Raw genomic sequence first — 27,996 nt, 5'->3', positions numbered from 1 at the left:
TTAGATTTGAAAAACAAATATCACAATTTGTTACAAGAAATTACAAGTCTCTAGTCCTAGACTGTAGTTCACAGTCTTTAGTCTTGTTAGGTTAATTAAACAATAATGTTAAAACAATTTGCCTTGTTCAAAACCATTTGGAATTTACCTTAATTGTATTTGTTTGAATATCCTCAATAACAACATTTTTAGCTCTGTATGTTGAATTTAAATTTTTAGAAATACAATTGGGGATCCCCGGGCTGCCAAATATGATTTTTTTAAAGTAAGGTTTAGGGGATCCCTGGGTGGCTCAGCGGTTGGGCGCCTGCCTTTGGCCCGGGGCGTGATCCTGGAGTCCCGGGATCAAGTCCCACATGGGGCTCCCTGCATGGAGCCTGCTTCTCCCTATGCCTGTGTCTCTGCCTCTCTCTCTGTGTCTCTCATGAATAAATAAATAAAATCTTTTAAAAAAATAATAATAAAATAAAGTAAGGTTTACACCCAATGTAGGGCTTGAACTCACAACCCCAAGATCAAAAGTCCCTTGGGCAGCCTGGGTGGCTCAGTGGTTTAGCGCCCTCTTCAGCCCAGGGCATGATCCTAGAGACCGGAGATCGAGTCCCACATTGGGCTCCCTGCTTCCCCCTCTGCCTATGTCTCTACCTCTCTCTCTCTGTGTCTCTAATGAATAAAAAAATAAAATCTTAAAGAAAAAAAAGATTAAGAGTCCCATGCTCTACAGACTGAACCAGCCAAACACTCCTATACAAATACGATTTTTAAACTAATGTTTAAAATCTATTTTGAATGTACAAAGGACCATTTAAATAAAAAGACATTCAATTAACAGGTATATGGAAATGTTTAATCTCAACAGCAATATAGTAAGTGCTAATAAAAATAATGAAATATGTAAATATGAAACTATCAAATGTTAAAATATTAACTCCAGATCCCAAAATAGTTACATTGATACAAGCCTTCTGAAAAAATTATCAAGAACTTTATACACTTATAAACTTAGACAAAAATGTTCATTCTGGTACTATCCTGAGTAAATAATTACAAAGTATTTTATTGCAGGAAAAGAAAAAAAAAGTGATTGTATTACAATAGGAGAATAGTTATTAAGGATAGTATTTTAGTCAAGGTTCACCAGAGAAACGGAACCAAGAGGATATATATAGGTAGATAGCAAGAGATTTATCAGGAGGATTGATGCACATCATTATGAAGGCTGAGAAGTCCTATCATCTGCCATCTATATAAGCTGGAGGCTCAGGGAAGCCCGTGGTGGTTCCGGTCCAAACCAGAAGGCCTGAGAACTAGAGAAGCCAATGGTGTAAGTCCCAATCTGAGTCATAAGGTCAGAGACCCAGGAGCAATGATGTTCCAGGGAAAGAAAAGATGAATGTCCTAACCCAAGCAAGAGAGTACATTTGCCCTTCTTCTTTTTGTTCTATTCAAGCCTTCAATGGATTAAATGATGCCCACCTACACTGGTGAGGGCAATCTTGTTTATTCAGTCTACCCATTCAAAGCTATTCTCCTCTAGAAACACCCTCAGAAACAACCAGAAATAACGTTTTACCCCTATCTGAGAATCCCTTAGCCCAGTTAGATTGACACAGAAAATTAAACATCATATATAATATGGCATAAGTATAATTAGTCCCTTAGCATTGTGTTAAAAAAAAATGCCTACAAATTCAGAATAATTATTACCTCTGAAAAGGAGGCAAAGTGAGGGGAAATGCTGAATTTACACTTTATTTCCTAAAAGTAAAAATATGAAGAAAGGATCTCACAGAGTTGTATTTGGGTTACACAAATATTCATATCCATTTTTTAATGTCTTTAATATTTCCTTGCTTTAAAATGAGAAGAAATAAGAAAGACACTTCCAAAGAAATACATTAAATTTAAAAAGAAAAAAAAAGAAAGACACTTTCCTTACATATAGGAAAATGGGAAACACAAAGCTGGGAAGGAGTATGGTGTGATCACTGGACAGTGGTGAGATTCACTTGACTTAAAAAAGATTCTGGTATTAAGGAATGAGTAAGAAAAGACTTGAACTGATAAGAGAGTCTTGATGGAAGACATACAAAATCAGAGGAACAGAAATGGAAAGATGGCGTTTATTTTTAGAATATAATTTTCTCTTATATTTAAAACTCTGAAACTGAGTACTTTAATTCCAGGCAAACTATGTAGCTGCATCTTTCTTCTTGTGGAGTTAGAGGTGATTTGTTCCCTAGCTCAGTCAAATGATTATCAAATAAACAGTTCAAAATAAAGAAGAAAAAAAAAAGACTGGGGGGGCGGGGAAACCTTGACTTTCAGGTAAAATGTGTAACTAGAATCCAGAAAAAGGAGAAAGAATTAGGAACAGAAAAAGTATTTTAAGAAATAAAGGCCAAAGATTTGATAAATATTAGAACCTGAGATATCCAAGAAGCTCAACAAATCTCAAGCAGAGAAATCCTCTCCCACCTCAACAAAACACAAAAGATATATCATTATCAAATTACACACAAAAAAATGATAAATAGGGCAGCCCGGGAGCTCGGTGGTTTAGCGCCGCCTTCAGCCCAGGGCCTGATCCTGGAAACCAAGGATCGAGTCCCCACGTCGGGCTCCCTGCATGGAGCCTGCTTCTCCCTCTGCCTGTGTCTCTGCCTCTCTGTCTCTCTGTGTCTGTCAAGAATAAATAAATAAAATCTTTTAAAAAAATTCTTAAAAGCAGCAGGCAAAAAACTCATTATACATCAAGAGAAACTCAGATAAGTATGATATCCAATGTCATATCAGAAACTCATATAACCAGAAGACAATAGAACAGCACTTTAAAGTTTGTAGGAAGGAATGCCTGGGTGGCTCAGAGGTTAAAGCACCTGCCTTGGGCTCAGGGCATGATCCTGGAGTCCCGGGATCCAGTCCATGTCAGGCTCCCTGCATGGAGCCTGCTTCTCCCTCTGCCTGTGTCTCGCCTCTCTGTCTCTGTGTCTCTCATGAATAAATAAATAGAATTTTAAAAGAAAAAAAATATTTGTGGGAAAAAAATCTATTGATCTAGAATTTCATATTCAGTGAAAATATTTTTCAACAATGAAGATGAAATCAAGATTTCCTCAGACAAACAAAAAAAGAAATGTTTTACCAAAGAGATATTTAAGGAAGTTCTTCAGGTTAAAGGGAAAACAATCCAAGTGGAAACTTGGATTTGTTAAGGAATAGAATGTAAAAACCCATAAGTATATAAGTGATAAAAGACACTTTCTCTTTTTAAAATCTCCTTAAGGGATCCCTGGGTGGCGCAGCGGTTTGGCGCCTGCCTTTGGCCCAGGGCGCGATCCTGGAGACCCGGGATCGAGTGCCACATCGGGCTCCCGGTGCATGGAGCCTGCTTCTCCCTCTGCCTGTGTCTCTGCCTCTCTCTCTCTCTCTCTCTGTGACTATCATAAATAAATAAAAATTTAAAAAAAAATCTCCTTAAAAGGAACTGTTTCAATAAAAATTAAAAACATTTTGTGTGTTTAACTATGTATAAGTAAACTATATGGTAACAGCACAAAGAGCAGGAGAGATAAATGGAAATATATTGGTATAAGTTTCTTAGATTATTATAAAGTAATAAATATTATTCAAAGATAGACTAGAAAAAGTTAAATACATGTACTCTACGTCTTAGAACAATATATCTTCATACACACAAAACAAATAAAGATATATAGCTAACAAGCCCATTGTAAAGATAAAATCATTAAAATAACACATATTTAATTCAAAAGAGGTCAGTAAAAAATACAGAGGGAAATAATTTAAAAAATAAGAATAAATAGAACACAAATGACAAGATAGTATAACTAAACCCAATCATATCAATAATTATATTAAATGTAAATGGTCTAAGCACACCAATTAACAGTAAGAAATTATCAGATTGGAGGGAAAAGCAAGACACAAATATATTCTTTTTACAAGAAACACATTTGAAAGACACAATAGGTTATAAGTAAAAGGATCAAAAACAATATCTTGCCATAACACAGTGAAAAATTTCAGTAGTTATAGTAATATAAAACAAAGTAGACTTCTGAACAAAGACTATTAGCAGTAATAAAGAGAAAATAATGATTTTTAAAAGTCAATTCATCAAGAAAATATAACAATTCTAATAGCAAATAGCAGCAATGTCCACAATATCCAAACTATGGAAAGAGTCCAGATGTCCATCAATAGGTGAATGGATAAAGATGTGGTATATATATATTGAATATATTATATATATAATGGAATGTTACTCAGCCATCAAAAAAAAAAAAAGAAATTATTACCATTTGCAACAACATGGATGGAACTAGAGGGTATTATACTAAGTGAAATAACTCAATCAGAGAAAATTATGTGATTTCACTCATATGTGGAATTTAAGAAACAAAACAGAGGATCATAGGGGAAAGTAAAATAAGATGAAATTAGAGGGAGACAAACTATAAGAGACCCTTTACTATAAGAAACAAACTGAGGATTGCTGGAGGGTAGAGGGGGACAAGGTAATTGGGTGATGAGCACTAAGGAGGGCATGTGATGTAATGAGCACTGTGTGTTATATGCAACTGATGAATCACTGAACTACCTCTGAAACTAATAATACCCTATATATTAATTAATTGAACTAAAATAAAATAAAATTTTAAAAAATAAAGTAACATTTAAAAAAGAAAATATAACAATTCTCAATGTTTTTTTTAAGAATTTATTTTTAAGTAACCTCTACACTCAACCTGGGGCTTGAACCCCAAGATCAAGAGTCGTGTGCTCTACTGACTGAGCCAGTCAGGCACCCCAACAATTCTAAGTGTTAATGGATTTACTAACAGAGCTTCAAAGTATAGGAGAAAACACTGAAAGAACTAAAAGGAGAAATATACAAATTCAAAATTGCAGCGACTTGAACAATACTACCAAGCAGCTTGAGCAAACTGACATTTATGGTATACTCCAACAAAGCAGAACATTTATTTAGACCATATTCTGAGCTATAAAACAAATCTCAAAATTTTTCAAAAAAAATAAAATTATTCAAGATATGCTCTCTGACCACAATGAAAATAAATCAGAAATAGTAACAGAAAGATATGTGGAAATCCCCAAATAATTGGAAATGTTTAACACACCTCTAAATAACAGTAAGGAAATCACAAAGAAACATCCTAAATTGGGACAGCTGGGTGGTTCAGTGGTTGAGCATCTGCCTTTGGCTCACAGGATCCAGGATTGAGTCTTACATGGGGCTCCCTGTGGGAAGCCTGCTTCTCCCTCTGCCTGTGTCTCTGCCTGTCTCTCTATCTGTGTCTCTCATGAATAAATAAATAAATATTTAAAAAAGAAAGAAACATCCTAAATCTTTTGAACTGAGTAGAAATGAAAATATAACACATTGAAATTTGGTAGCAACTAAAGCAGGGCTTTGAGGAAAATTTATAGCATAAAATGTTTATATTAGAAAAGATAAAAGGTCTAAAAACAATGATCTAAGCTTCTAACTTAACTTTTTTCTAACTAGAAAAAAAAGAATCAGGCTTTATGTAAGCAGAAAAAAGAAATCAATAAAGAAAAAATCAATGAAATAAATAGCATAGCAAAAAAATAGAAAATCAGTTAAATCAAAAGTTGCTTCTCTGAGTGGGGAAAAAAATAGAAAGACAAACCTTGAGAGACTCCTAACTCTGGGAAACAAACAAGGGTTGCAGAAGGGGAGGAAGATAGGGGATGGGTAACTGGGTGACAGGCACTAAGGAGGCCACATGATGAGATGAGCACTGGATGTTATACTCTATGTTGGCAAATTGAATTTAAATAAAATATTTTTTAAGATGCTTCTTGGAAAATATCAGTAAAATTAATAAACTTCTAGCTAGATCAGTTAAGAAAAAATTAAAAAATAGAAATTATCAATACAAAAAATTAAAAAGTAAATCCTACAGATTTTACATGGATGGTAAATAGAATATTTTTAATATCCTTATGTCAAAAATTTGACAATTTAGATTAAATAGATAAATTCCTTCAAAGACTACTAAACTATTAAAGGTCAGTTAAAAAGAATTAATTACCTAAATAGACATATTTCTAATAAGAAATTTAATTCTTAGTAACCACCTTCCCAATAAAGAAAATGGCTCTATTGATGAATTTTAAGTCACAATATTAACAGACAAAATATGTATATGAAAATGTAAATAACTGGAGAAAAACAACAGTAGTTGACAAAGTATTTGACATACAATATGACCTTAAATAAGCAGAGATGTCTAGTAACATTTATCAAATTATTCTTTCTTCATAATTTGTAAGGCCATCACTCTCATGTTTCAAATATGACATGGACTTGTTCCTGTACATTTTATTCACTCCCATTGATTTGCCAATCTCTGCATTAATGCCACAGTAACGAATACTACTGTAATGATTTCGACTTTCTAATAATTCCTCATTCCTGATAGGACAGTTCTTCAAGATTGTGGTAGCAATAGTCTGTTCTTCCTTCTCAAATTTAGCAAGTTCCATGGACAATCTTGTTGGATTCCGAGTGGAATCTCATTGAATTTATAGATTAATATAAGGGAGAATTTATATCCTTATGATATATAGAGTTCTTACTTAGAACTTAATATATCTCTGCTTATTCCATATTTTATATTTGAAAATATTTTATAGTTTTTTTTAAGATTTTATTCATTTATTTATTTGAATAAAAAATAGAAAGCCCGACACAGGACTGGATCCCAGGACCCTGGGATCATGACCTGAGCTGAAGGCACTGAGCAACCCAGGTGGCCTTTATAGGTTTTTTGTTTTTGTTTTTGTTTTCGTTTTCATAAAAAGCTTTATATATCTTTTGTTGGGTTTATTCCTAAGTAACCTAAACCATTTTGTTGATTCCAGAACACATTTTTTTTTTTTTTTTTTTACATTTGAACTCTTTAAATTGGAATGTCTCTGATAGATGTTATCTTACAGGGACACCTGGGTGGGTCACCGGTTGAGCGTATGCCTTCGGCTCAGGTAGTGAAATCAGGTGCAGGGATCGAATCTCACATCGGGCTCCCCATAGGGAGCCTGCTTCTCCCTCTGCCTGATGTTATCTTACAATCAACAACAACAAAAGACCTTTCAAAGTCAATAGTTAAACTCACCAACATATTTTATCAATTTATATGATCACCATTATTTCTTGAATTTGTTGCCTTGTGAGTTCACTTCTTTTCTTGCTAAAGTCTAACCTTTCTTAAGCTCCTTGAGGGATCAAGGAGCTAATCAGAATGGTGAGATTATGGGTGGTATAATTATTTTTTCCTATTAACATCAGCTTATCTCTATACACTAAATTTTCTGTACTATTAATATATATACATGCACGAATCTTGCCATTAAAAAAACAGGCCCTTTTTAATATTGCTTCCTTTCTTTTTTACCCACCAATATATCTGACTTACTACTTATTTTAAAAACCTGTTCTCTGTTCATATCTGCCCGAACTTAATTGCCATTTTTCTCATTTTATCTCAATCTTTAATAGATAAAATATAATGCAAAAGAATACAAAAAGAGACAAAAAGAGACAAAAATATAAAATAGGGGATCCCTGGGTGGCGCAGCGGTTTGGCTACTGCCTTTGGCCCAGGGCGCGATCCTGGAGACCCAGGATGGAGTCCCACGTCGGGCTCCCTGCATGGAGCCTGTTTCTCCCTCTGCCTATGTCTCTGCCTCTCTCTCTCACTGTGTGCCTATCATAAATAAATAAAAAGATTTAAAAAAAAAAAAAGCTCCTTGAGTAAGTCTAAAGTCCTAAAAACTTGTTTGCTGTGTGCCTAATATCTGATGCTATTGTGAATAGTATACAACTCAGAATCAGTAGATGGATGGTTCAGTTCCAAGAAATCAAACTGTATCTCTGTTTCCCCCTTCACTCAGTAGGCCTAGAGGTCTCTATAAATCCATTAAGTCCTGTCAGTAGGTCTGCAAATTTTTTCAGCCAGCTTTTCTGAGCTACACCAAGATTGGGGTTAGAAGGATTGCAAAACCCTGTCCCTACCTTCACACAGTATCCTTCAGTTAGGTACCACAGATTACTTCCAACCAGGAGCCCAGTAGGCCTGTGGCTTCAGTTCTGCTCACAGCTTGTGTTTCTATTCTACCTTTGGCTCATAGTAGTATTTGAAATACTTAATACAACAGAGCACCTCCCAGATATAAAACAATCACACCATATGCCAGCTTGTAAAAGAAGAGGAAGGAGGAGGAGGAAGAAGAGGAGGAAAGAAGGAGAAAAAAATGTATGTGATGTCTGATACTGACTTAGAAAATGCATCAAAAATGGTCTGATGGATGGAGAGATGGATAAACAGATACCATTTGATGAAACAAACATAGTAAAATGTTAATTCTAGATTCTAGGTGGTAGGTACATGTATGTTCACTGTAAAATTCTTTTGACATTTCTGTCATTCTGTCATTTCTGTCATTCTGACATTTCTGTATGTTTGAAAATTTTAATAATAAAATATTGAAGATATTTTTTAATTACAAAAGCCATGTTAAGGATGTACAGGATGAAGTACAGCCCTTATACAATACGTCAAAGGGCTGTGAAATCAACTTAGTGGGTTCACACCAGCATTTTGATAGTGTCTCCATGTGGTAAGGTTAAATCCTGTTTTGAAAAATGTTTGTTGGGCAGCCCAGGTGGCTCAGCAGTTTAGCACCGCCTTCGGCCCAGGGCCTGATCCTGGAGACCCGCCTCTCCCTCTGCCTGTGTCTGCCTCTCTCTCTCTCTTTCTCTGTCTCTCTCTGTGTCTCTCATGAATAAATAAATAAAATCTTAAAAAATAAATACATTTTTTAAAAGGTTGTTTTATAAAATGTGGAGAGGTGTGAATATAATACTGAATTGTAATGTAAAGTATATCTTTTCTGCTGTGAATTATGAAATGTTATTTTTAAGGATTTCAATCAAAGAAGTTCAAAAGCCACCAATGCAGACGTGGTCAAAAGCTCAAAGTTCACCTCTTCTCATCTCAAGGGACTATAAGAAAAAGAAATGAGAAAGAGGTGGTGTGGGATGGGCGCCTGGGGACAGTATGTGGAGGGAGAGCTGAGGTTTGGTCTACTATCTCCCAGTTTAGAGAGAAGCAGGTGTGTTAGGTATGTTGAGGAGGCTAAGGGCAAAAGGGTTCCACCTGGATTCTCATTTGATAATCCAGGAGATGACTGTATTGAGGCTGTCCCCTTTCATAAATCTTTGGCAAAAGTGAAAAGGATGGAGCCACAAAGTAAATGCAGTGGAAAAGTATGTAGGAGGCAGAAAGAGGATCATAACCTGGCTTTCTTGAGTCATTTTCAGTTGGGGTATGGATAAGACCTACAAATTCTCACATAGCCACTGGGTAAGTAAAAGGTACAAAGTCGAAAGCCAGAAGTGCCAAGATAATTAAGGGCCAAAATGTGCACGTTGACTGCACTGTAGAGGCCGTTAGGGTGACCTAGTTAGGCCATGGGCAAGATGAAGAATGTGGCAGAAACTCATTGAGAGCCAAACTAATGCAAAGGCTTCTCCAGGGAGTGCTCCTGACCAAGCAGAGAGCAGTAGTAGTTCAGGAGTTACACCAGCGATAAATCTCAATAAGGACAAGACCAGTGATGCTCCAGCAGTTGGAGACCACAGGGCTCAAAGAACTACTTTGACTCCCTGGCACCATGAAGGCTTCAAAATATTTTGGAGTCATATACTATTTAAAAGAAATTAGAGGGGATCCCTGGGTGGCGCAGCGGTTTAGCGCCTGCCTTTGGCCCAGGGCGTGATCCTGGAGACCCGGGATCGAATCCCACGTCGGGCTCCCGGTGCATGGAGCCTGCTTCTCCCTCTGCCTATGTCTCTGCTTCTCTCTCTCTCTCTCTGTGATGACTATCATAAATAAATAAAAGTTTTTAAAAAAAAAAAAAAAAAGAAATTAGAAAACTATGTACCCCTTACTGAGAAACCTGTATTTTAAGTTGCCACTGGAAATGTTTTATGGCTAATTTAAAAATAGTTGCAAAGGATGTCTTTTCTGGCATATAAATACTGGCATTACTAAATAAAAATGTTTAAATTTTTTTAATCTATCCAGTGAGTTAAGTATCAGTACAACCTTATATTAACCATCAAACATTTTTCAAAATATATGGAAAAACTCTTAATCAGAAAGTTTACATGTTTCTTCTTCTCCTCAACCTCATATTTCTATCCCATTTCTTCCTTAACAGAAACACCTAAAAAACAACAAGGAAAGGTGCAGAGCCCCTGCAAGGAGTTTATGGCACCAATAGTTCAAACTGTCCCTTTGTTTGAGGTCCTATAGGGTTTTTATACTCCAGGGTGAAGCACCACAGCAGATTCAGGATGAGGGAGAGGTATAATTTGCCTAAGAATAATAGAAGATGGGAAAGGAGAAGTGGCATATACCACCATTGCAGGCACATTCACAGAACAATTTTAGTAAAAAGTACACGCGGAAGTTGAAAATCTCGTCATTTATTCCTTAAGACTATTCCTCCTGGGGCACCTGGGTGAATCAGTAGGTTAAGCATCTGCCTTTGGCCCAGGTCATGATCCTGGGGTCCTGGGATGGAGCCCAACAGTGGGCTCCCCACTCAGTGGGGAGCCTGCTTCTCCCTCTCTCTCTGCCCCTTCCCCCTTCTCTCTCTCTCCTCTCTCTCTCTCTCTCCTCTCAAATAAATAAATAAATAAATAAATAAATAAATAAATAAAATCTTTTAAAAAAAGAAAAGGAAAAAAAAACCTTCTCCTCCTGGTATTTGTGTATCCTCAGAGGAAAAACTCCAGTTGACTTAACCCTCTCTTCCCCCTATAAACCCAGATGCCTTCTTGGAGGAAACACAGAAGGACAGAAATATGAGCATCTGAGCCTCCTTATCTAAAAGGCTGAGTGTTAGCTGAAAGATTGGTTAAATTTTTGGGTCTCAATCAAATTTGCTTTTACTTTCCCTAATACCATGAGTGTCACCTTCCATGAAAAGTCAAATCAGATTTAGACAAAATCTTAGAAATACTTCTTTGCACATCTTGTATAGTGTTTGTGTGACTTTGCTTACTTGAAACTCACTCCTAGAGTAAATTCCAATATATGTTTTTCAAACTCAGTGATTCTCATTCCCTATCCATAGTCCTCAACCACTCCAGAATCTCAGATGCTCCACTTCTGAGGTTGAAGAAGGCCATTAGCCAGCCTCAGTTTCACATTCGAAATGGGCCACATATTTAACCATTTTCCTTACCTCCAAGTAAAGTTATCCATACAGCCAAAAAGATACAGTGACAGAAATTACCGAAAAAAATAGTTATAAAACTTTTGTCCCATCACCAGACCATCCTCTCTATATGGGTTATGAATTAATATTTTTAAATAAATTTTGTAATTATCATAAAAAATGGAACAAAATGTCATGGGGGGTTGTTGACAGAGTTAATCTTAAGTGTAGTCATATAAAATCTACCCAATGATTTTTAAATCCTGTTTTGATATTTCTTCATTACTATACTGTGAACCTCAAAAAAAGTAGGAACCACACTCAACCTATGAGACATCTAAATTATACCCACTGCTCTTATTTCCTCAACATCAATTTTTCCTTAACTGTTCACTCTAAGGTTTCATCGTCTTTCAAAGATCACCAATAACCTTTTGTGTATCAAATATAACTTGTTTGAAAATAAGTCTTACTCACTCCTAGGTTCATACCGTTACCTATATGAATCTCTTTAAAAGCCCTCCCCATACTTCAGTTAACGAAGCATACCTTGCCCACTCTAACAGCAAAGATGGAGCTCCACTCCCCTTATAACTCTGCCTTTTCGTCTCATTTTAGACAAGTGTCTCAATTGCCCTACCTACAATATTAATAAAAGTATTATTTATATGTGGAACCAAAAAAATTGTCGAACTCATAGAAACAGGGAGTGGAGAAGTGGTTCCCAGGGACTGCAAGTGCGGAAAATAGGAAGAGGTTGGTAAGAGGGTACAAACTTTCAGCTATAAGATGAATAAAGTCTGAGGATCTAAGGTATGACATGGTGACTATAGTTGATAACATTGTATCATATCATTGAAATTTTGCTAAAAGAGTAGAACTTGAATGTTCTCATCAAGAAATATATATAAATATATGAGGTGATATATGTGTTAATTAACTAGATGATAGGAATCCTTTCACAATGTCATATCACCATGATGTACACTTAAGTATCTTACAATTTTATCAATTATACCTAAATAAAGCTGAAAAACATTAATCATAAAGATAATGATGATAGCTAACACCTACCGACCACTTCCTATACCTCAGGTACTGTTAAAGGTTTGATATACATTAACTTGGGGCACCTGGGTGGCTCAGTTGGGTAGGCAGCTAGCTGCCTTTGGCTCAGGTCATGATACTGGGGTCCTGGAATGGAGCCCCATTTCGGGCTTCCCTGCTCAAGAGGGGAGTATGCTTCTTCCTCTGCCCCTCCTCCTGCTCGTGCTCTCTCTCTCTCTCTCTCTCACTCTCCCTCTCTCAAATAAATAAATAAAATCTTTAAAAAAAGAATTTTATATACATTAACTATTTAATCCTCATAACAATCCAATGAGGTAATTATTATCGTTGTTGTTACTCTTATTATTATCTATAAATTTAGAGATTAGATGACCTCTAAAGTTCACTTCAATCTAAAAATGTTTTCATTCTATTTTTAATCTTTTTTTAAGTTCCCTACAACATAGAATCTGTATCACATAGTTTTAGTACTTAAGTACATATTAATAAACAGGTTTCTTAAGAGTTTCATGTGCCCACGCTTTATTTCCAAAACAAGAAAGGAAGCTTCCCCAGGGCAAGATCTTGGATAGTTCTGCACTATCTTCAATATCATTCCATCTGGTTAATGCACAGATGGAACACATAAAAGGCTATTCAACACTCCATCATTTGAGTCTGTCTTCTTTGGCCCTCCAATCTTTTTTTCAGAGTGGAGAGATCTTTTTTCACCAAACGAGGTAAGGTTAATTCAGTGACTACCACAATCATAGTCCCTAAAGACACCACACCATATAGTTTATTTATAGGGACCCTGACATACATTGAAAGTCCTACAGGTGTCCATCTGGTGGTTAAATGGCAAATAGTTTGTGACCTATGTGCATGTGTGTGCGTGTGTGTGTGTATTATATATATAATTTATTTTGTTTTATTAAGATCAGAATATCTTATCTACCAAACACCAATTTAAATGTAGATCATATTAAAAGAGACTTTTTTAAATTTTGAATATAAAATTCAATGTCAGAAGTATAATTAGGGTATCCAGACTGAATTCTTTTCTGCTAGAACAGCACTGTCCAATAGAACTTTCAAAAAAAAAAAAAAAAAGAACTTTCAATGATGATGTGGCTATTGAGCATCTGAAATATGGATAGTGAGACTGAGGAACTAAATTCTTTAATTTAATTTAATTTAATTTAATTTAATTTAATTTACTTACATTTAAGAACCATAAGGGTTCTTAGTGTATTGGGCAGTACATCTCTAGAAGATATAACTCACCTGTGGCTTGCCAAGGCTGAAGACTAGGATCTTTCCAGTTGTTTTTACTTATGCGGTCATTATCTTTTATGAAACTTTCAATATTTACTTCGCAGTGAATAATAAGTGTTGATAAATGGACTCTTGCTGTATCCTTTATCCATGTATATGATTTACTTTATTTAGGAACTTAAAATCTTTTAAAAATATAACAGAATGCTGATTGTTTTTAGGAAATTACATAAAATTTATTTTTTGACATAATCACTTTGAAAAATTTTGAAGACAGTGATAATGTTATACTCCTTTGCATCTTTGTTACAGATGTAAAATATAAGCAAATAATAAGTTATATTATTTTTATAACATTTTAAAAATTTTTATTTATTTATTCATGAGAGACACACACAGAGAGAGAGAGAGAGAGAGAGAGCAGACACAGGCAGAGGGAGAAGCAGGCTCCATGCAGGAAGCCTGATGTGGGGGGACTCGACCCCGGGACTCCAGGATCATGCCCTGGGCCAAAGGCAGGTATTTAATTGCTGAACCACCCAGGCGTCCCAATAAGTTTTATTATTTAAAAATCAGCAATTTATTGTTTTATTTAACATTTATTCAAGCTAATGCTATTAACAACAACAGGTGAGAGGAAACCACTGTATGCCTCTTAATAAAATAAAAGCAAGGCAACGATTTCCAAAACATTTACACTGAGTCTCCCTTTCATCAATCAGTAGTCAGACTTAATAATCAAAGATCTTAACTAACAATTACTGACAACACTGATCAATCTGAATAGAAAATAGAAAAATGCTAGTCAATCCTCAAGACAGTTGGTTTTCCTCCACCTAGGAATATGCCTTCAATACTGCTTTAGTTCTTCAAGGGAAAAAGAAAATTTCATATTCTTGTCCATTCACACAAACCTCTCAGTGAGCATTATTGTTTTGGGAAGAGGGGGCAGCAGGCAGGGGGCCCAGGATGTTGACGGAACAGATAGGATGTCAGGTGAAGATAGAATGCTGTGCCCTCTCTAACCAGCTGAAGACTCGGCATGATTGTTTTCTTACAAATAATACCTGTGGGTGTTGAAACTGTTCAGGGAATCTATCAAACACACTCTTTCACTTTGCTGCTGTAACTCTATAAAATTTATTCTCATTTCAAAAGAGTCATAGGCAATAATACCTGTAGGTGGTTGAGTAATTTAAAGAAAATTTGTCAGGTCTACTTCCACTTACTTTACCAGAACAATTCTATACTTATTTGAAGGTTTTAAAATGCAACATTTTGTACTCAGTATGATTAAAAATTTCAAAATAAGAGCCCTTTGTCTAAAGAGTTTTCTTAAAGAACATATAATATTAGGATGTTTGAGAATAAAACTTTGATCCAAAAAAGGAAAATAAATTAATGTTGAATCATTTCCATTTTTTACAATTATAGAAATCATTCACACATAGATGTATGAGAACAAAAAATGCCTAACCAGTGTGATAGTAGGGAAAAAATGCATTATTAAATAAATGCCAAATTATCATTCTCAGGAAAATCTGAAGGCCTAGGTCTATAAACTTATAAAAGCTACCTATACAAATTGAAATATATATAAATGGAAGATTAAGTTAATAGCCTTTCCAGATTACTTAATTTTCCTTAGTGAGTCATCTATATCTATATTAAGCTTACTGTATATTAAGTATCATAGAAAACTTAAACTCAGATTTTTTTAAAGTTTTCTATTATATAATTAGCATTTTCAGTTGCAAGTTCAAAGGAGAAAAAGCTCAATAATGCTTAGTTTAAAAATGTATTTTCCATATTAATTCATTCAAAAAAGTTTTAAAAATCTTTTAATTGATCAAAAAAGTGCTAATACTTGTTATAGTGTTTTTAGACAGTTAAAGTGTTTTAGTGATTTAAAGATGAAGACATACTTTTTTAAAATATTTTTAATCTCCAAGTGGAACTTAGTCTTCATTAAAATGTTCATAATCACATATGCAAGAAAGCCTATCTTTCTATGTAATCATTTTAAAATATCATTTTTAAGAAAGAGCTCTTATCTTACTTGGCTCATTTCTTGAAGGATTGTTTATTAAAAGGTACTCAGTTGAGATGCCAAAGCTCTCTGTTTTTGCACAACTGAATTACCAGGGAAAAAAGGAAAACCCTTAAATCTAATTTTTTTGAAAAAGTGAGTTATTTAATAAATAGTTTTCATGGTAAAAAGTCCATATTTGAGCCAGAGATACATATTTGACATTTGGTAGTATAATTCTAAGAGAATTAGAGAAAAATACAGATTCAAAGTTTTTCTCCTGACCTAAACAGCTTTATGACAAGTGAAAATGAAATGTTCCATGATAACAAATGTGTCGTGGATAAATGATGGAAAATAAACAGTATTTCAATATGATTTCCTGTTTTATCCCATCCTGGTTTTTGTCCCTCTCTGTAATAATTACCTATGCACAAACTCTAGATGGCAATATTGCACTTACTGTACTTTCAAGAAAATTGTCACAGTCAGTCCCCACATATCCTCTTTATCAACATTTTATGTGCCACGGATCTATAGCCTCTTATTATAAGTGTAATGAAGCAGAAGTTATTGAAGCATTTTATTGATTGCTCAGATCACAAGTTTACTGCCATACTGAATTGGCACCTTACTCACTGAAGCAAACTGCTGACACCTTTTTTAAAAAGTGACAACTACATCTATTTCATGACCAGAAATCCATTTTCATCTCTATCAAGACAAGAATGCAATTTTCACTTCATTTAACTGATGTTAGGCCTGCTCAAAGCATGACACTTAGAAAAAGACACAAGTTTAAGGTTCTTAAAATACTTCAAGTAACTAGAATGCAGCTTGGTTTCAGGGAAAAAAAAACCAACCATCATTCGAATCTACAAGCAACCTAATATACTAAAACATTACCTATCAGAACCTTCAGAAGTAGTTTTCAACTACTTGAAACATCTGCAACACGATTTTAATGTTTTTAATAGTGAGCTATATTTATATATTAGAAATTTTATTCCAAGCTTTCAAAAGACATCAAGAAGTTCAAAATTGAACAATTTTGGGTATTGTCCCATGAAGGTTAAGTCAAGGAAACAGCCCAATTATATATATATATATAAGCCTATATATATATAAGCCCAATTATATATATATCCCATATATACATAAGCCCAATTTTATATATATAGATAGATCTAATGTATAGCAAGTGACTATAGTTAATAATACTATATTACATACTTGAAAGTCGTTAAGCATGTAGATCTTGAATGTTCCCACCACAAAAAAAGAAATGGTAATTATGTTAGATGATAGAGGTATTAACTAACCCTACTATGGCAATCATTTTATAATATGTTAGTGTATCCAAGCATCATGTTTATACCTTAAACTTACATAATGTTATATATCAATTATATCTTAATAAAGCTGGGAGAAAGTAGCTGGCATACCAAAAATAAAGAATATATAGAAAATGAAATAGAAATAGTTACTCCTTCAGTCATGTTAAGACCAGTAAATGACTTTGATTGACCTAAGATACAAGATATTAAAGGACAAACTTTCAATACTTCTTTTATGGAAAATTAAAATGTTAACATTTCTTTAAAAATACTTTTTGCAATCAATATATTCTGTTAGCACTAAATGTAATTCAAGCATATTTTGAACCTTATCTATTCTGAGTAGAATTATATTATTATTATTATTATTGGTTTGGTATCTAAGTATCAAACTTATTAATAGCATGGGTAAAGTGAGCCAACATTAACTTAGGAAAATTTTTTAGCAAAATCTAGAGCTTTGGTAGAGGTTAGTTTAATGTAATAATAAAATATATTTCTGTTTTAAACTGCAAAACCAATGTATGCTAAAGTTGATGGTCATTTCCATATCTAATTACATGCCTGCAAAATAAAGTTATAGTACAATTCCAATTTAAAAAGTGAAACCCAATTTTTAAAATAGAGACTTAATGTCTAAGATTTTTAAACCCAACACATGAAATATGGAACATTTAGAAATAAAATATAACAGCATTCAAAAAAAGCACCTGGCTTAAAATAATAAATAAAAAGGACCATATACACAAAAAACTGGAATCACTCAGGCAGAAAATTATAGTTTTCAACAAACTTCATTAAGTATTGGTCTAGTACAAACAGCCCAAGTACATATTTCTAAATTAAAATTGCAGAAATAGAACACTTCCTTGCAGCTTCAGACATAAATAGAAATTTTCAGTGTTTTTTTTTTTTTTAAGTTTAGAAAATTCTCCAACGGTTTAAGAAATATATGGGTGTATTTTTCTTATTTCTTGTTTTTAAGTAATCAACAAGCTAAAATTTAATTTCAAAGTTGGTCTTTCTTTCCAAAGTGCTGAAAATTAGGAGTAAGATAAAATATTTCCTTCAAATTTTTTCATAACTTCAATTCCAAAGAGACTATGATTTTCTTCATAATTAAGATGGTGGTTGTTAAGATACTATAGTTAGATACTCATCTCCTTTGTTCCTCTATGAATTTCAAAAATGACTATGCAATCTATAACAACTGTTAAGCTATATTGTGAACCACTTGAAATGATTAAAGCTGTATGTTTAAGAGCTCTTTTAGAAACTATTCTAAAAGAAGAGTGCAATGCATTCATTATTTAAATGTATCCAGGAATTTTGTTGGTTGGGGTAAAAATTCAAAGAAGTATCCAAATTGAGAAGACATTTCCAGCAATGAACGTTTCCTAAAGATCACATTTGTACGTAGGATCAGTCATTCCAAATAATTATTTATATAGCCTCCTGGCACAGTTCCATAGACTTTTATGTATCTCTACAGTGTTTCTGAAGAGACTGACATATATTTTGTTTACTGACAGCAACTAAAAGCTCTATGTAGGATCATAAATAAAGAAGATCATGTTTAAAAATCACTAATATCATTTTAAAAGGTAGTGCAGGCTTGTGTTTTGGCCTCTGTTTAGCTGTGTTAGGCCTATGAATGACAGCTTCCCTGCTTGAAGCACACAGAAAGCACAGCCTTCCTCATTCACTGACAGGACTGTGGCCTTTTCACACGTTCCTTCCACAGCAGTGTTTGTCCCCAAACACTGGAACTCGACACAATGGCATTCCTACTTCAACACCCCCACCAACAGCACCACTACTTAACAAGAATGCTAATGAGATGGAACAGGCCCTGTCGCTGAAAGTGTTAACTGCATTTCATAGGAATGCATTTATGCTACTTCAAAGATTACCAATTAAATAGATTCTGCTTAGCTCTGAGCAATTTCTAAGATGTTTCCACTTTTAAGGAAATAAATGTGATAAATGTAAGACTAAGTGACTTTATGCGGTCCTAAATATAATATCTCATTTTATATACATGACTCAGTATATATTTAAGACCACACTAATGTAGTGGGCTTAATTTGGTTGCATGCTATAATAGCCAAGTTAAAGTTAGAAACTGAAAAATGAATAAGTCTATAAACATAAAACCAGTAGTTCTGATTTTCCTTTTAGAGCTATTTTATCAGTTTATTTAAAAGAAATTCCCTTTGGGAATCCCAAGACATCCAATTTAAAGATTTAAAGAAATTCCTTTGACTGAATCCCAGCAAAACAGTATTATTGTTTTTATATATGATCTCAGAAGTGAAACAAATGGAAATAATATCAAGAGTTCATCTAATTCTATAATTAATAAGCTTAGATTAGTTAAGGAAATAGGAATCATCATCCATCTCCATTTTACCTATCTAATGATTCTTCAACATGATCTTATATAAAACTAAATAGAAAAGGCTATCCCTAAGGTCAAAAGAAGTAAATGCAGTTCAAATAAAGTTCATTAGTGCTAAGAAGGATATTTGCTAAGAAGCCCTACTCACAAATAAAGTGATTGCCAGGCTTAACACTTGGCTACTGATGACCTGACAATGGTAGCACTACAGTGACTTTTCTAAACATGGCAAATAATTTTAAATTAAATAATTATATAACAATACAAAAGAAAAAAAAACTCAAGAATACATACATTTGACTATATCTAAAAGAAATAGAAATTTGCATGGAAATGCATTCTATTTCTTTTTTTCATTTTTATATATTAAATAAAACCTAAACAAGTATCATATTAAAAAACTGTTGAGTGCAAAGGTTTAAGTCATTACATCTTAGCAAAAGTAAAAGGTTTAGTTAGGAATGGCAAAGAGCCTAGGTTTTTAAATATTCTCAAATTCAGCATAGGGTTGATGATATAGACAACCTCAAAGATACTAAAAATGTTGAATTTTGTTCAAAATATATTTTTCATCAATTTTGAGTCCTAAAGAAGCCTTTAAAATCAATGCAGCAAGTAATTCTTAAAACACTCTTTTTTCACAACACATAGAACGCTTCAATCTAGTACAACTGTATATATCTATTTCAATTTCACATGTTTTAAGACAATGGAAGAAAAAAAGAAGCAATAACTACGTCCTGAGCAGTTTCTTATCTCTAACATTCTCACTTTTAATAAAACTTAGAACATGTTCAAGTTTTCTTAAAATTTCATTTAAACGGTGTTTTTCTTGCATTGGAGAACGGTCTCTTTTTTTAAACATCAAATAATTTCAAACTGTCTAATAAGTAGAATCATATAATACCAAATTAATTATTATAATAAATTGGTCATAATCTAGTTTATAATATCATTGTATATTAAAGCTAAATAATATTTCAATTTAAATAATTTGATCAAAATATAATAAAATGTATTTGTACCAGTTTTTATATATAATATTGGTTTGCTAAAAATATTAAAGATAAGTTTTTATTTTTATTTTTTCATATTTATTATTATAAATAGCCTTATCTATGATAATTATTAATCCCATTTCTGGATGCATTGAAATTAATCAGCTAAGCAAATAATCACACTTTGAGAATAAAAGTTTCTCATGCAAAGATATTTCCTGCTAGTTCTGAATACCTTAGTTCAAGAATTTCTTCTAGTCAATACAAATTGTCCTTTTCCAAATCAGACAGCAGGAGGTGCTGTGTGAACACTGAGACCAAATCCCATTCTTACCTCCCCTCCCCCTGCACACAGAGAATAATAGTGTGATGCTTTCAAAATATTCATTTTTCAGTGGCCTGTGGCCTGAGATAATGAGCCCAGTTCTAAACTGAAACCTCATAGTTAGAAATATAAAACCTAGACTTTATTTAACATGGTAAAATACATGCTTAACTTCTTAAGACCAAATGCAAAGGGGATTCTAAAAATGTGGCAACTCCATTTTTATTTTATAAATGGCCATCAATCATTCTACTTTGCAATGTGCATTCCACTTTAAGATACATCAAAGTCCCTTTAAGTGGTTATAAAAATATCAAAGTCTTTATACACACACACACACACACACACACACACACTCAGTTATGGAAACGATACTTAGAAATTAAAGGAGAAAAACAAGTTTAACCTGATTCAAATATATTAATTCTATTTCTTTACTTTCTAAACATACAAGTTAAATAAGCTTAAATGAAGTGAGTTAGTTTTGACAAGAAGTTAATTCACAATTTCACTTCCCAGAATGTGATTGGTTTACATTTTAGCCCAACTTCTACAATAACAATTCTGATTTCATACTGGGGGGAAAAAAACAAGAAAAGAAAAGAAAAAAGAAGGCTGAGCATTTAAACCTTTAAATGATTTAGGAGCTATTCATTTTCTTGCTTAAAGTAACTGTCTATAGAAATTCCACATAAGGAGTTGCCTTCGCTTTGCACAGTATGCAGCAAGAAAAGATGAGACATATGACATCCCATACCAAAAGACAGATACAATTAGCCCCATTATTGTTGGCTTTGAGATTACAGAAGAAGCATTTTGGCTCCCTAACGGGCACTGAGTTCACAAAATACATGTCACAGTTTTTTTATGACACAATGCCAATCATCGCCTCTATACAACCAAGTACATTTTAAAACACATAATAAAGCAATTTTTAAAGAGGGATGACTCACCTGTGTATAATATTTTTTTGCAGACTTTAGTCGTTGGTACAAGGCCAAAAGAACTCCTTGGATGTACATCTTAGCTCCTGAGGGGCTGAAACCTTCTCCCTTAGAGACCCAAACTGGTCCCCGCAAAGGTGTGATGGAATTTTGCAGGCATTTTTCAAGCAGAGGAACTATGCAAGAAAATAAAGGAAAATAAATTCTTTTGACCCAACTGAAATGCACTGCCTGGAACAGAGTCCCAATATCAAAACTAACTCTTAACATCTATTATTTATATCTGACCTGGGTTAAGTCTTACTGAGGCAATTCCTGCATTACTAGTGGCCACCATGAAGGATGTATTTATATTGAGACACCCCCCATGCAAGACTCATAAGCTTTGTGAGCACACCTGAATAGTTCTGAAGTGTGCCTAACTAGCTGCACAGAGTGTCATGGTGTGCACTGATTGCCTTATCTTCTCATTTATCACAGATGAGTTGGAACCAACCTTGCTGAAATCTACTTGCATTGTCCTGATAAAATTGTAAGATCCATGTTGTTTCTGTATATAGCTTCCCATAGAGGAGCCTATATATCTAAAACATGACATCTGGAAATTATTCATAAAATATAATCCACACCTTTATAAGCTATCCTATTCAAGCCTTTTCACTGTCATTGCTTAAATAACCCATAAAAACAGGGTGGCAAGGCTGTTTAAAAGTAAAGGGAATCTTAAGCAAGCTTTTTATTATATCTTTTTGTTTTTAAGTTTCTGGGATATAAGCTAGTCAAAGATTTAGGAATGTTATTCCAGTAGCCGTTTTGTAAACAGATAGAAGATATTTACTTGTTGGCCCGTAATACAACATCTATACTGGACCTGACAGACATGTTTATACACTTTTTCACACGATTAGCTTATAAAGTCTTTCTAGTGTAAAATAGTCAAATAACATGGCAGCTAGCTAACATTTTTCAAGATTTAATTTCACTCTGAAATGCCAGAAATAAAGAAATAAAAAAAAATCTTAGGCAATTTGGGAATGCAGAAAAATGAAAGGATATCATTTTTTAACTTGGCCTTCAGTATATACATGACACAATATAAACATACAAAATAACTATGTGGCTTGGCTACCTTATTCTGATACATATTTCTAATAGAAAGAAATAAAATAGATCACCAGCAAGGAAAATAGCTCCTAGCTTCATGCCATTGGTTATGTTATATGTGGCATATTTTATGCAGAGAGGCCTAGCGTAGCAATCTGGAAATTGAATTACAATTAGGTTCAGCTGAGCTGCTGAGCGGCTGAGTTATGCAAATGGCCTTTGCTACTGGTATTCTGCTGAATTTTGCTCTTAGTAAAAAAGTTATGCATTTTATGGCACTAAGTTCTGCAACTCTCTACCATAGCACAATTTAAATTCTTTCTAATGTGTTCAACACTAAGGAGAATGTTGGAAATAGAACTTAAGCTTTTCTAAAACTACTCTAAATAAAGTTAAAAGAAAATTATGACCCAATGACTATTTAGACATCTTTAGATGTGTGCATGAAATTCACTCATCCAGCCTCAGAAATTAATTCCTAAAATTCATATATTAAAACTATGTGTATAGTGGAGCAATTGCTTCTCTATACAAGTTTTATCATAATAAATACCACAAACTTTTTAAAACTGTAAAATAACATATGCTATAAAAGAAAGAAAAAGAAAAAAATTTAATTTATAATTTTCAGAATTATAACTCTCCAATCTTTAAAAAAAGTATGGTATAAACCAATCTTGATTATAATTTTTCCTAAAGAAAACTAGCTTAAGAATCATCAGTGCTTTTTAGTTAACTGTTATAACATTACCATGCATTGAGTTTTAATTTGTAAACTTTTAATTCAGTACACTCATTGAACCTATTACAGTTTTTGAACATGGAAAGGCATTACATAAATAGCTATTAAATTTAAATAATTTTAAGTAAATTGAGAAGTACGTAATAAACTTGGATGATCTACATCCTAGATTTAATCTTGAATTTAAACCTGAGAACATGTTATCAGATTCTCTAGTTTTATAGCCTTATTAATCCATGCTTGCCACAAAATAACTTTCAAATTCTTTATGTCAGCCCAAGGGATTCCAAAGTATAATTTCATAGATCTTCTAATACACGCTCCACTTTTTGCAGAGTTTGTGTCCTCTTCAACTAAGAATTTAAGAAAAAAATATAAAGTTTAGAAAAAAACACAAATTATATCAAAATGCAAGTAGTGACAGAACTGATATAGGATGGAAAATAGCTCCCATGCTCCACATGATTTATGTAATTAGGAATACTATGGAAACCAGAAATAGCAAAGCAAAGAAAGCAGTATTCACAAGCAGGTTTTATAAGGGACTTCAGAATCTGCTCTGAACTTGTTGAATAATCTGTTCAGTATTCCAGAATCTCCCTGCTGGAAGCAGGGTCCTCATTATAACCACAAGAGCGCTAATAAAGGTTAGCCTCTGAACTAGGGATTAGAAGGCTCTTTTCTTTTTAGGAGCTGCAAACTAGTAACTTTGATGATCTTCTTGAAAAGGAAGACAAAGCACACTCCAAGAACAAACAATGTTTCCACTAACTAGGAAGGTACAGAAAACATAAGAAAATGATACGCCCTAAGTACTTAGAAAGGAAGTATAAATAAGCCTAATATACTTAAAAAATAAAATGTATTAATCAGAATTAAAGAACTCTTCATAAAAAAAGGACTGATCTAAAATGATAGTTAAAAATATAATAGAATAATTGGTTAAAATTAAGTCAGGTGACTTTTCAACCCCAACCATAGATCTTTTTTTTCCAACCATAGATTTTTAACATGAGTGCGAATTATTTTTTAGGGTTTTAGTGGATATTCATATTATTCTAAAATAAAGACAATTCACAAGTGTTCTTAACAATGGTTTTCTTTCACATAGAGTTCTCTTTTACTGTTTCTGAAGCTAAGTTCATTCAAAGAAGAGTATTAATAAAGATGTACAAAAAACAAAGACAATTATTTAGAAAAGACAGTAGTCACTTTTTAAGCGTGGAAAGGGCATAAACCTAGATGTTGCTATGAGCTAACAAGGCCCATGAGAGACACTCAATGAAAAAAATATATCTTTTGCAGTGAATGAACTCCAGGGTATTATTTTGTGCATAAACCACAAGTTTCTCTTTCAAACTTCTACTCAGAAATATTGCCTCATTCAATAGGTTAGCTGGTTCGTATTATCTTATATTCCTTTAATATTGGTGTGTAGACCTACACACACCATTTCTTCTGAAGTTTGAGGCCTTTATTACAGGTGGTCTACCTATTTGTTCCTATTTACATAATTCCAACAAGAACTTTGCTTTTCCATAATTCCAGTATTTTTATTAAGTAGGGCCTCAACATTTTTATTAGATAAGTGGTTTGAAAAGTCATCATTCATTAAATTTATCAGTATACATAGATCATTCCAATGAGATCATTCTGTTGGGATCATTACCACCACAGGAGAGGTGCAGTTAGGAGGATGATAATAGCCTTTTACCCATTTTGTTTATTCGCAAGTTGTGACAACAGGGCAAACTAAAATGAATGCAATAGTTTCAATGTGTTTGGAGTTAAGACTGAGGATGTTGCGTAAATGGATCATATGACTGAGAGGAGTAACTTCCCTGGTAGAGTTAGTATTGAGCATCATGGCTAAATAGATCATGTGATTGAAAGTAGTAGCTATCAATTTCCTAAATATCAACTGATATGTTTCTCATTCATGCTGTTCTACTTCCTTTCCATTATTCCTCCTTTTTTTCCACCTGTGAATACATTCTTGTCCTTCAAGCTTCATATCAAATGTTACCTTCTCTGGAAAAATATCCCATGTTATTTAGACAGAATTAACTGTTTCCTCCTCTACGTTTCGCAGAGCATTGTTTGTGATTTTATTTTCCCTTTACTGATTTGAATTAATCCTTATTTTCTTCACTCCCATTTTCAACCTCCAGTATATCACAAATGCTTTAGGGTTTTGAGGCCATAGTGTTTTTGGTTTGGTAAAAGTGGAGCTCAATAAATGTCTACCAGATGAATAAATAGTACTTTGGATATACTGTGGACAGTCTTTTGACTGTTTTGTGAACCATGAGTTCAGCTATGCACAAAAACTTAGAATCTACAACCTAATGTAACTAAGTGAAAATTTGATCAAAATTTAATAAATAATATGCCAGAATTTTGAAGCACGTTTACAATATGTACAACTGCTTTGTCTTACTTCTCTTTACTAAATGATTTTGAAGACTAAGAAGGAAAACAATTACAAAAGAAAATGATACAATTTGTCAATGAAGCATTAACACGCCAAGAGAAGGCCAAAGTGGGTATTCAAAATGTCTTGGAAAAGCCTCATGTGCTCTATCCTACCCTGTCATAAATCATGCTACTATGGGGGAAAGTACACAATAAAACCTATGTAACAAAGCAAAAGTGTTAGGTTAAGGTCGAAATGGGTAAACAATAAAAATGATAACCTCTAAGAATACCAAACACAATAAGTTCAAATGCGATTCTTTTTTTAAAAAAAGATTTTATTTATTCATGAGAGATACACACCGAGAGAGAGGCAGAGACACAGGCAGAGGGAGAAGCAGGCTCCATGCAGGGAGCCTGATGCGGGACTAGATTCCAGGACTTGATCCCGGGACTCCAGGATCACGCCCTGGGCCGAAGGCAGGCGCTAAACCGCTGAGCCACCCAGGAATCCCCCTCAAGTGCTATTCATAAAAAAATAAGCTATTCAGCCTTCAAGAAGACCTTATATTACAATCACTTCATCACTGATAAGTAGCTTGAACTTATTTGGATTCATGATCTGAGCAGTACAAGAATTTTTGACAAAGAGACAAATATATCTCTAAGGAGAAACCACAAGGTAATGGAACCTACCACATAGAAATAGACTGGAATGTCTGTCAAGTTCTGTACCTAGAGAATATACATCTCTTTCCAAAAGCAACATTAAAATGACACTTTGCTTACTTGTTTGAATCTACTATGGAAAGCTAAAAAGATTTTTTAAATTAATATATTTTTTAAAACACTGGAAATAATCAAAGGTTTTAATAACCTGCTATGAATTAAAAATTAAAATTCATGCCAATTAAATATCCAGAATTATAATTCACATAATATGGTAATTTTCACATTTCAGTCAGAGTACATGAGACTATGAAAGAGAACTGCCCAGAGCATAATTACCTATAAAGAAACTTCTGTATGCTCTCTGGCAACAAGTGTCAGATCTCATTCTCAAAAACACTGTTATTGTTAAGCAGGACATTATTTGGAAATTTCCCAATTCAGTTGGAATTTATTTTTAAAATGAAGTTTATCTAAAAAAGTCTTTTTTAAACAAAGTGAGCTCTCTAGAGATACTAAGATTGGACTGCTTTCCATCCAGGAAGTATGGCTGGAGGGAGTTTGAGTTAGTGCCAAGGTATGTTTGTGTTTTAATGCCCTTTATCCAGCTCTAGGTAATAGTTGGAAAGCTCCCGGTCCCAGAACAACCAGCAGATGCCACTCAAAAACATGGTCTGCTGGGAAGATTGAATGATGTAAAGCACACTGTCTCCAATGTTGCTTGATTTATATCAGTATATTTTTATTCAAACAAAACTAAACTAACAGCTGCTGTGTACTTTTGTTTATATGCTATATGTCAAATGTTATTGTCCCTAAGGTACTTATGTGAAAAGATTTAGCAGTCATTTTCTTAAATACCGATGCCTACCCAAATTTGGATTTTTCCTCCACTGAACAAAATGACAAGCACACGATTGCTATACTTAGAGCAATCTTTCACAGCTGCTTTAGTTTTTCAGTGATCCTATTAAACTGACGGCATATTGCCTGTGGGGTCTACAGTGTTATAATACTGCTCTAAGAGACATTGATTTGTATGATAGGATCAAACAGAATAGGGATGCATTGGGGGGAAGAATTTCATAGGTCATATTGTTTTTACCTGCGCAAAATTTAATTTAGACATTGTGACCTTTGCAGAACACCTGGTTATTTTAATTGCAGATACGTGGGTGAACGTTGACATCGGGGCTTAGAAAGTATGAAATCTTAGGTCTCCTCTGTTTTGAAAATGCATCCTGAGTCATGTCTTTTCTTAAACCGAACGAAGTAGCTGTGCATTAAATATGCTGGCACATCTTCTGCTTGAGCAAGTGGACCGAAATGGTGTGAATTGTTAATGCCTTGCTGCTTTGGTTCACGGCTTGTGATTGATCATTTGTAACTATATCTACTCCTTGTTC

The 27,996-nt window shown here is 33.8% G+C and overlaps 1 protein-coding gene across 25 annotated transcripts in view; it reads right to left on the bottom strand.

The window, feature by feature from the left end:
* Window positions 1-27,996, bottom strand: part of DCDC1 (doublecortin domain containing 1) — a 482,427-nt gene that overhangs the window by 362,385 nt on the left and 92,046 nt on the right. For 22 of the 25 annotated variants that reach the window (XR_007403614.1, XR_007403613.1, XR_007403622.1 and 19 more), the window contains one exon: window positions 21,670-21,836. Coding sequence is in view for 3 of the 25 variants with exons in the window: in XM_035701486.2 (XP_035557379.2) it covers window positions 21,670-21,836 (167 nt within the window). In the remaining 22 variants the exon portion in view is untranslated. Of the gene's footprint in view, window positions 1-21,669; window positions 21,837-23,695; window positions 23,858-27,996 lie in introns of those variants that run through there. The other 3 variants (XR_007403634.1, XR_007403632.1, XR_007403631.1) reach the window with 3 other exon arrangements.

This window comes from Canis lupus, chromosome 18, assembly GCF_003254725.2.
Source record: "Canis lupus dingo isolate Sandy chromosome 18, ASM325472v2, whole genome shotgun sequence".
Lineage (NCBI taxonomy): Eukaryota > Metazoa > Chordata > Mammalia > Carnivora > Canidae > Canis > Canis lupus.
This window is presented reverse-complemented; position numbering and strand designations above follow the sequence as displayed.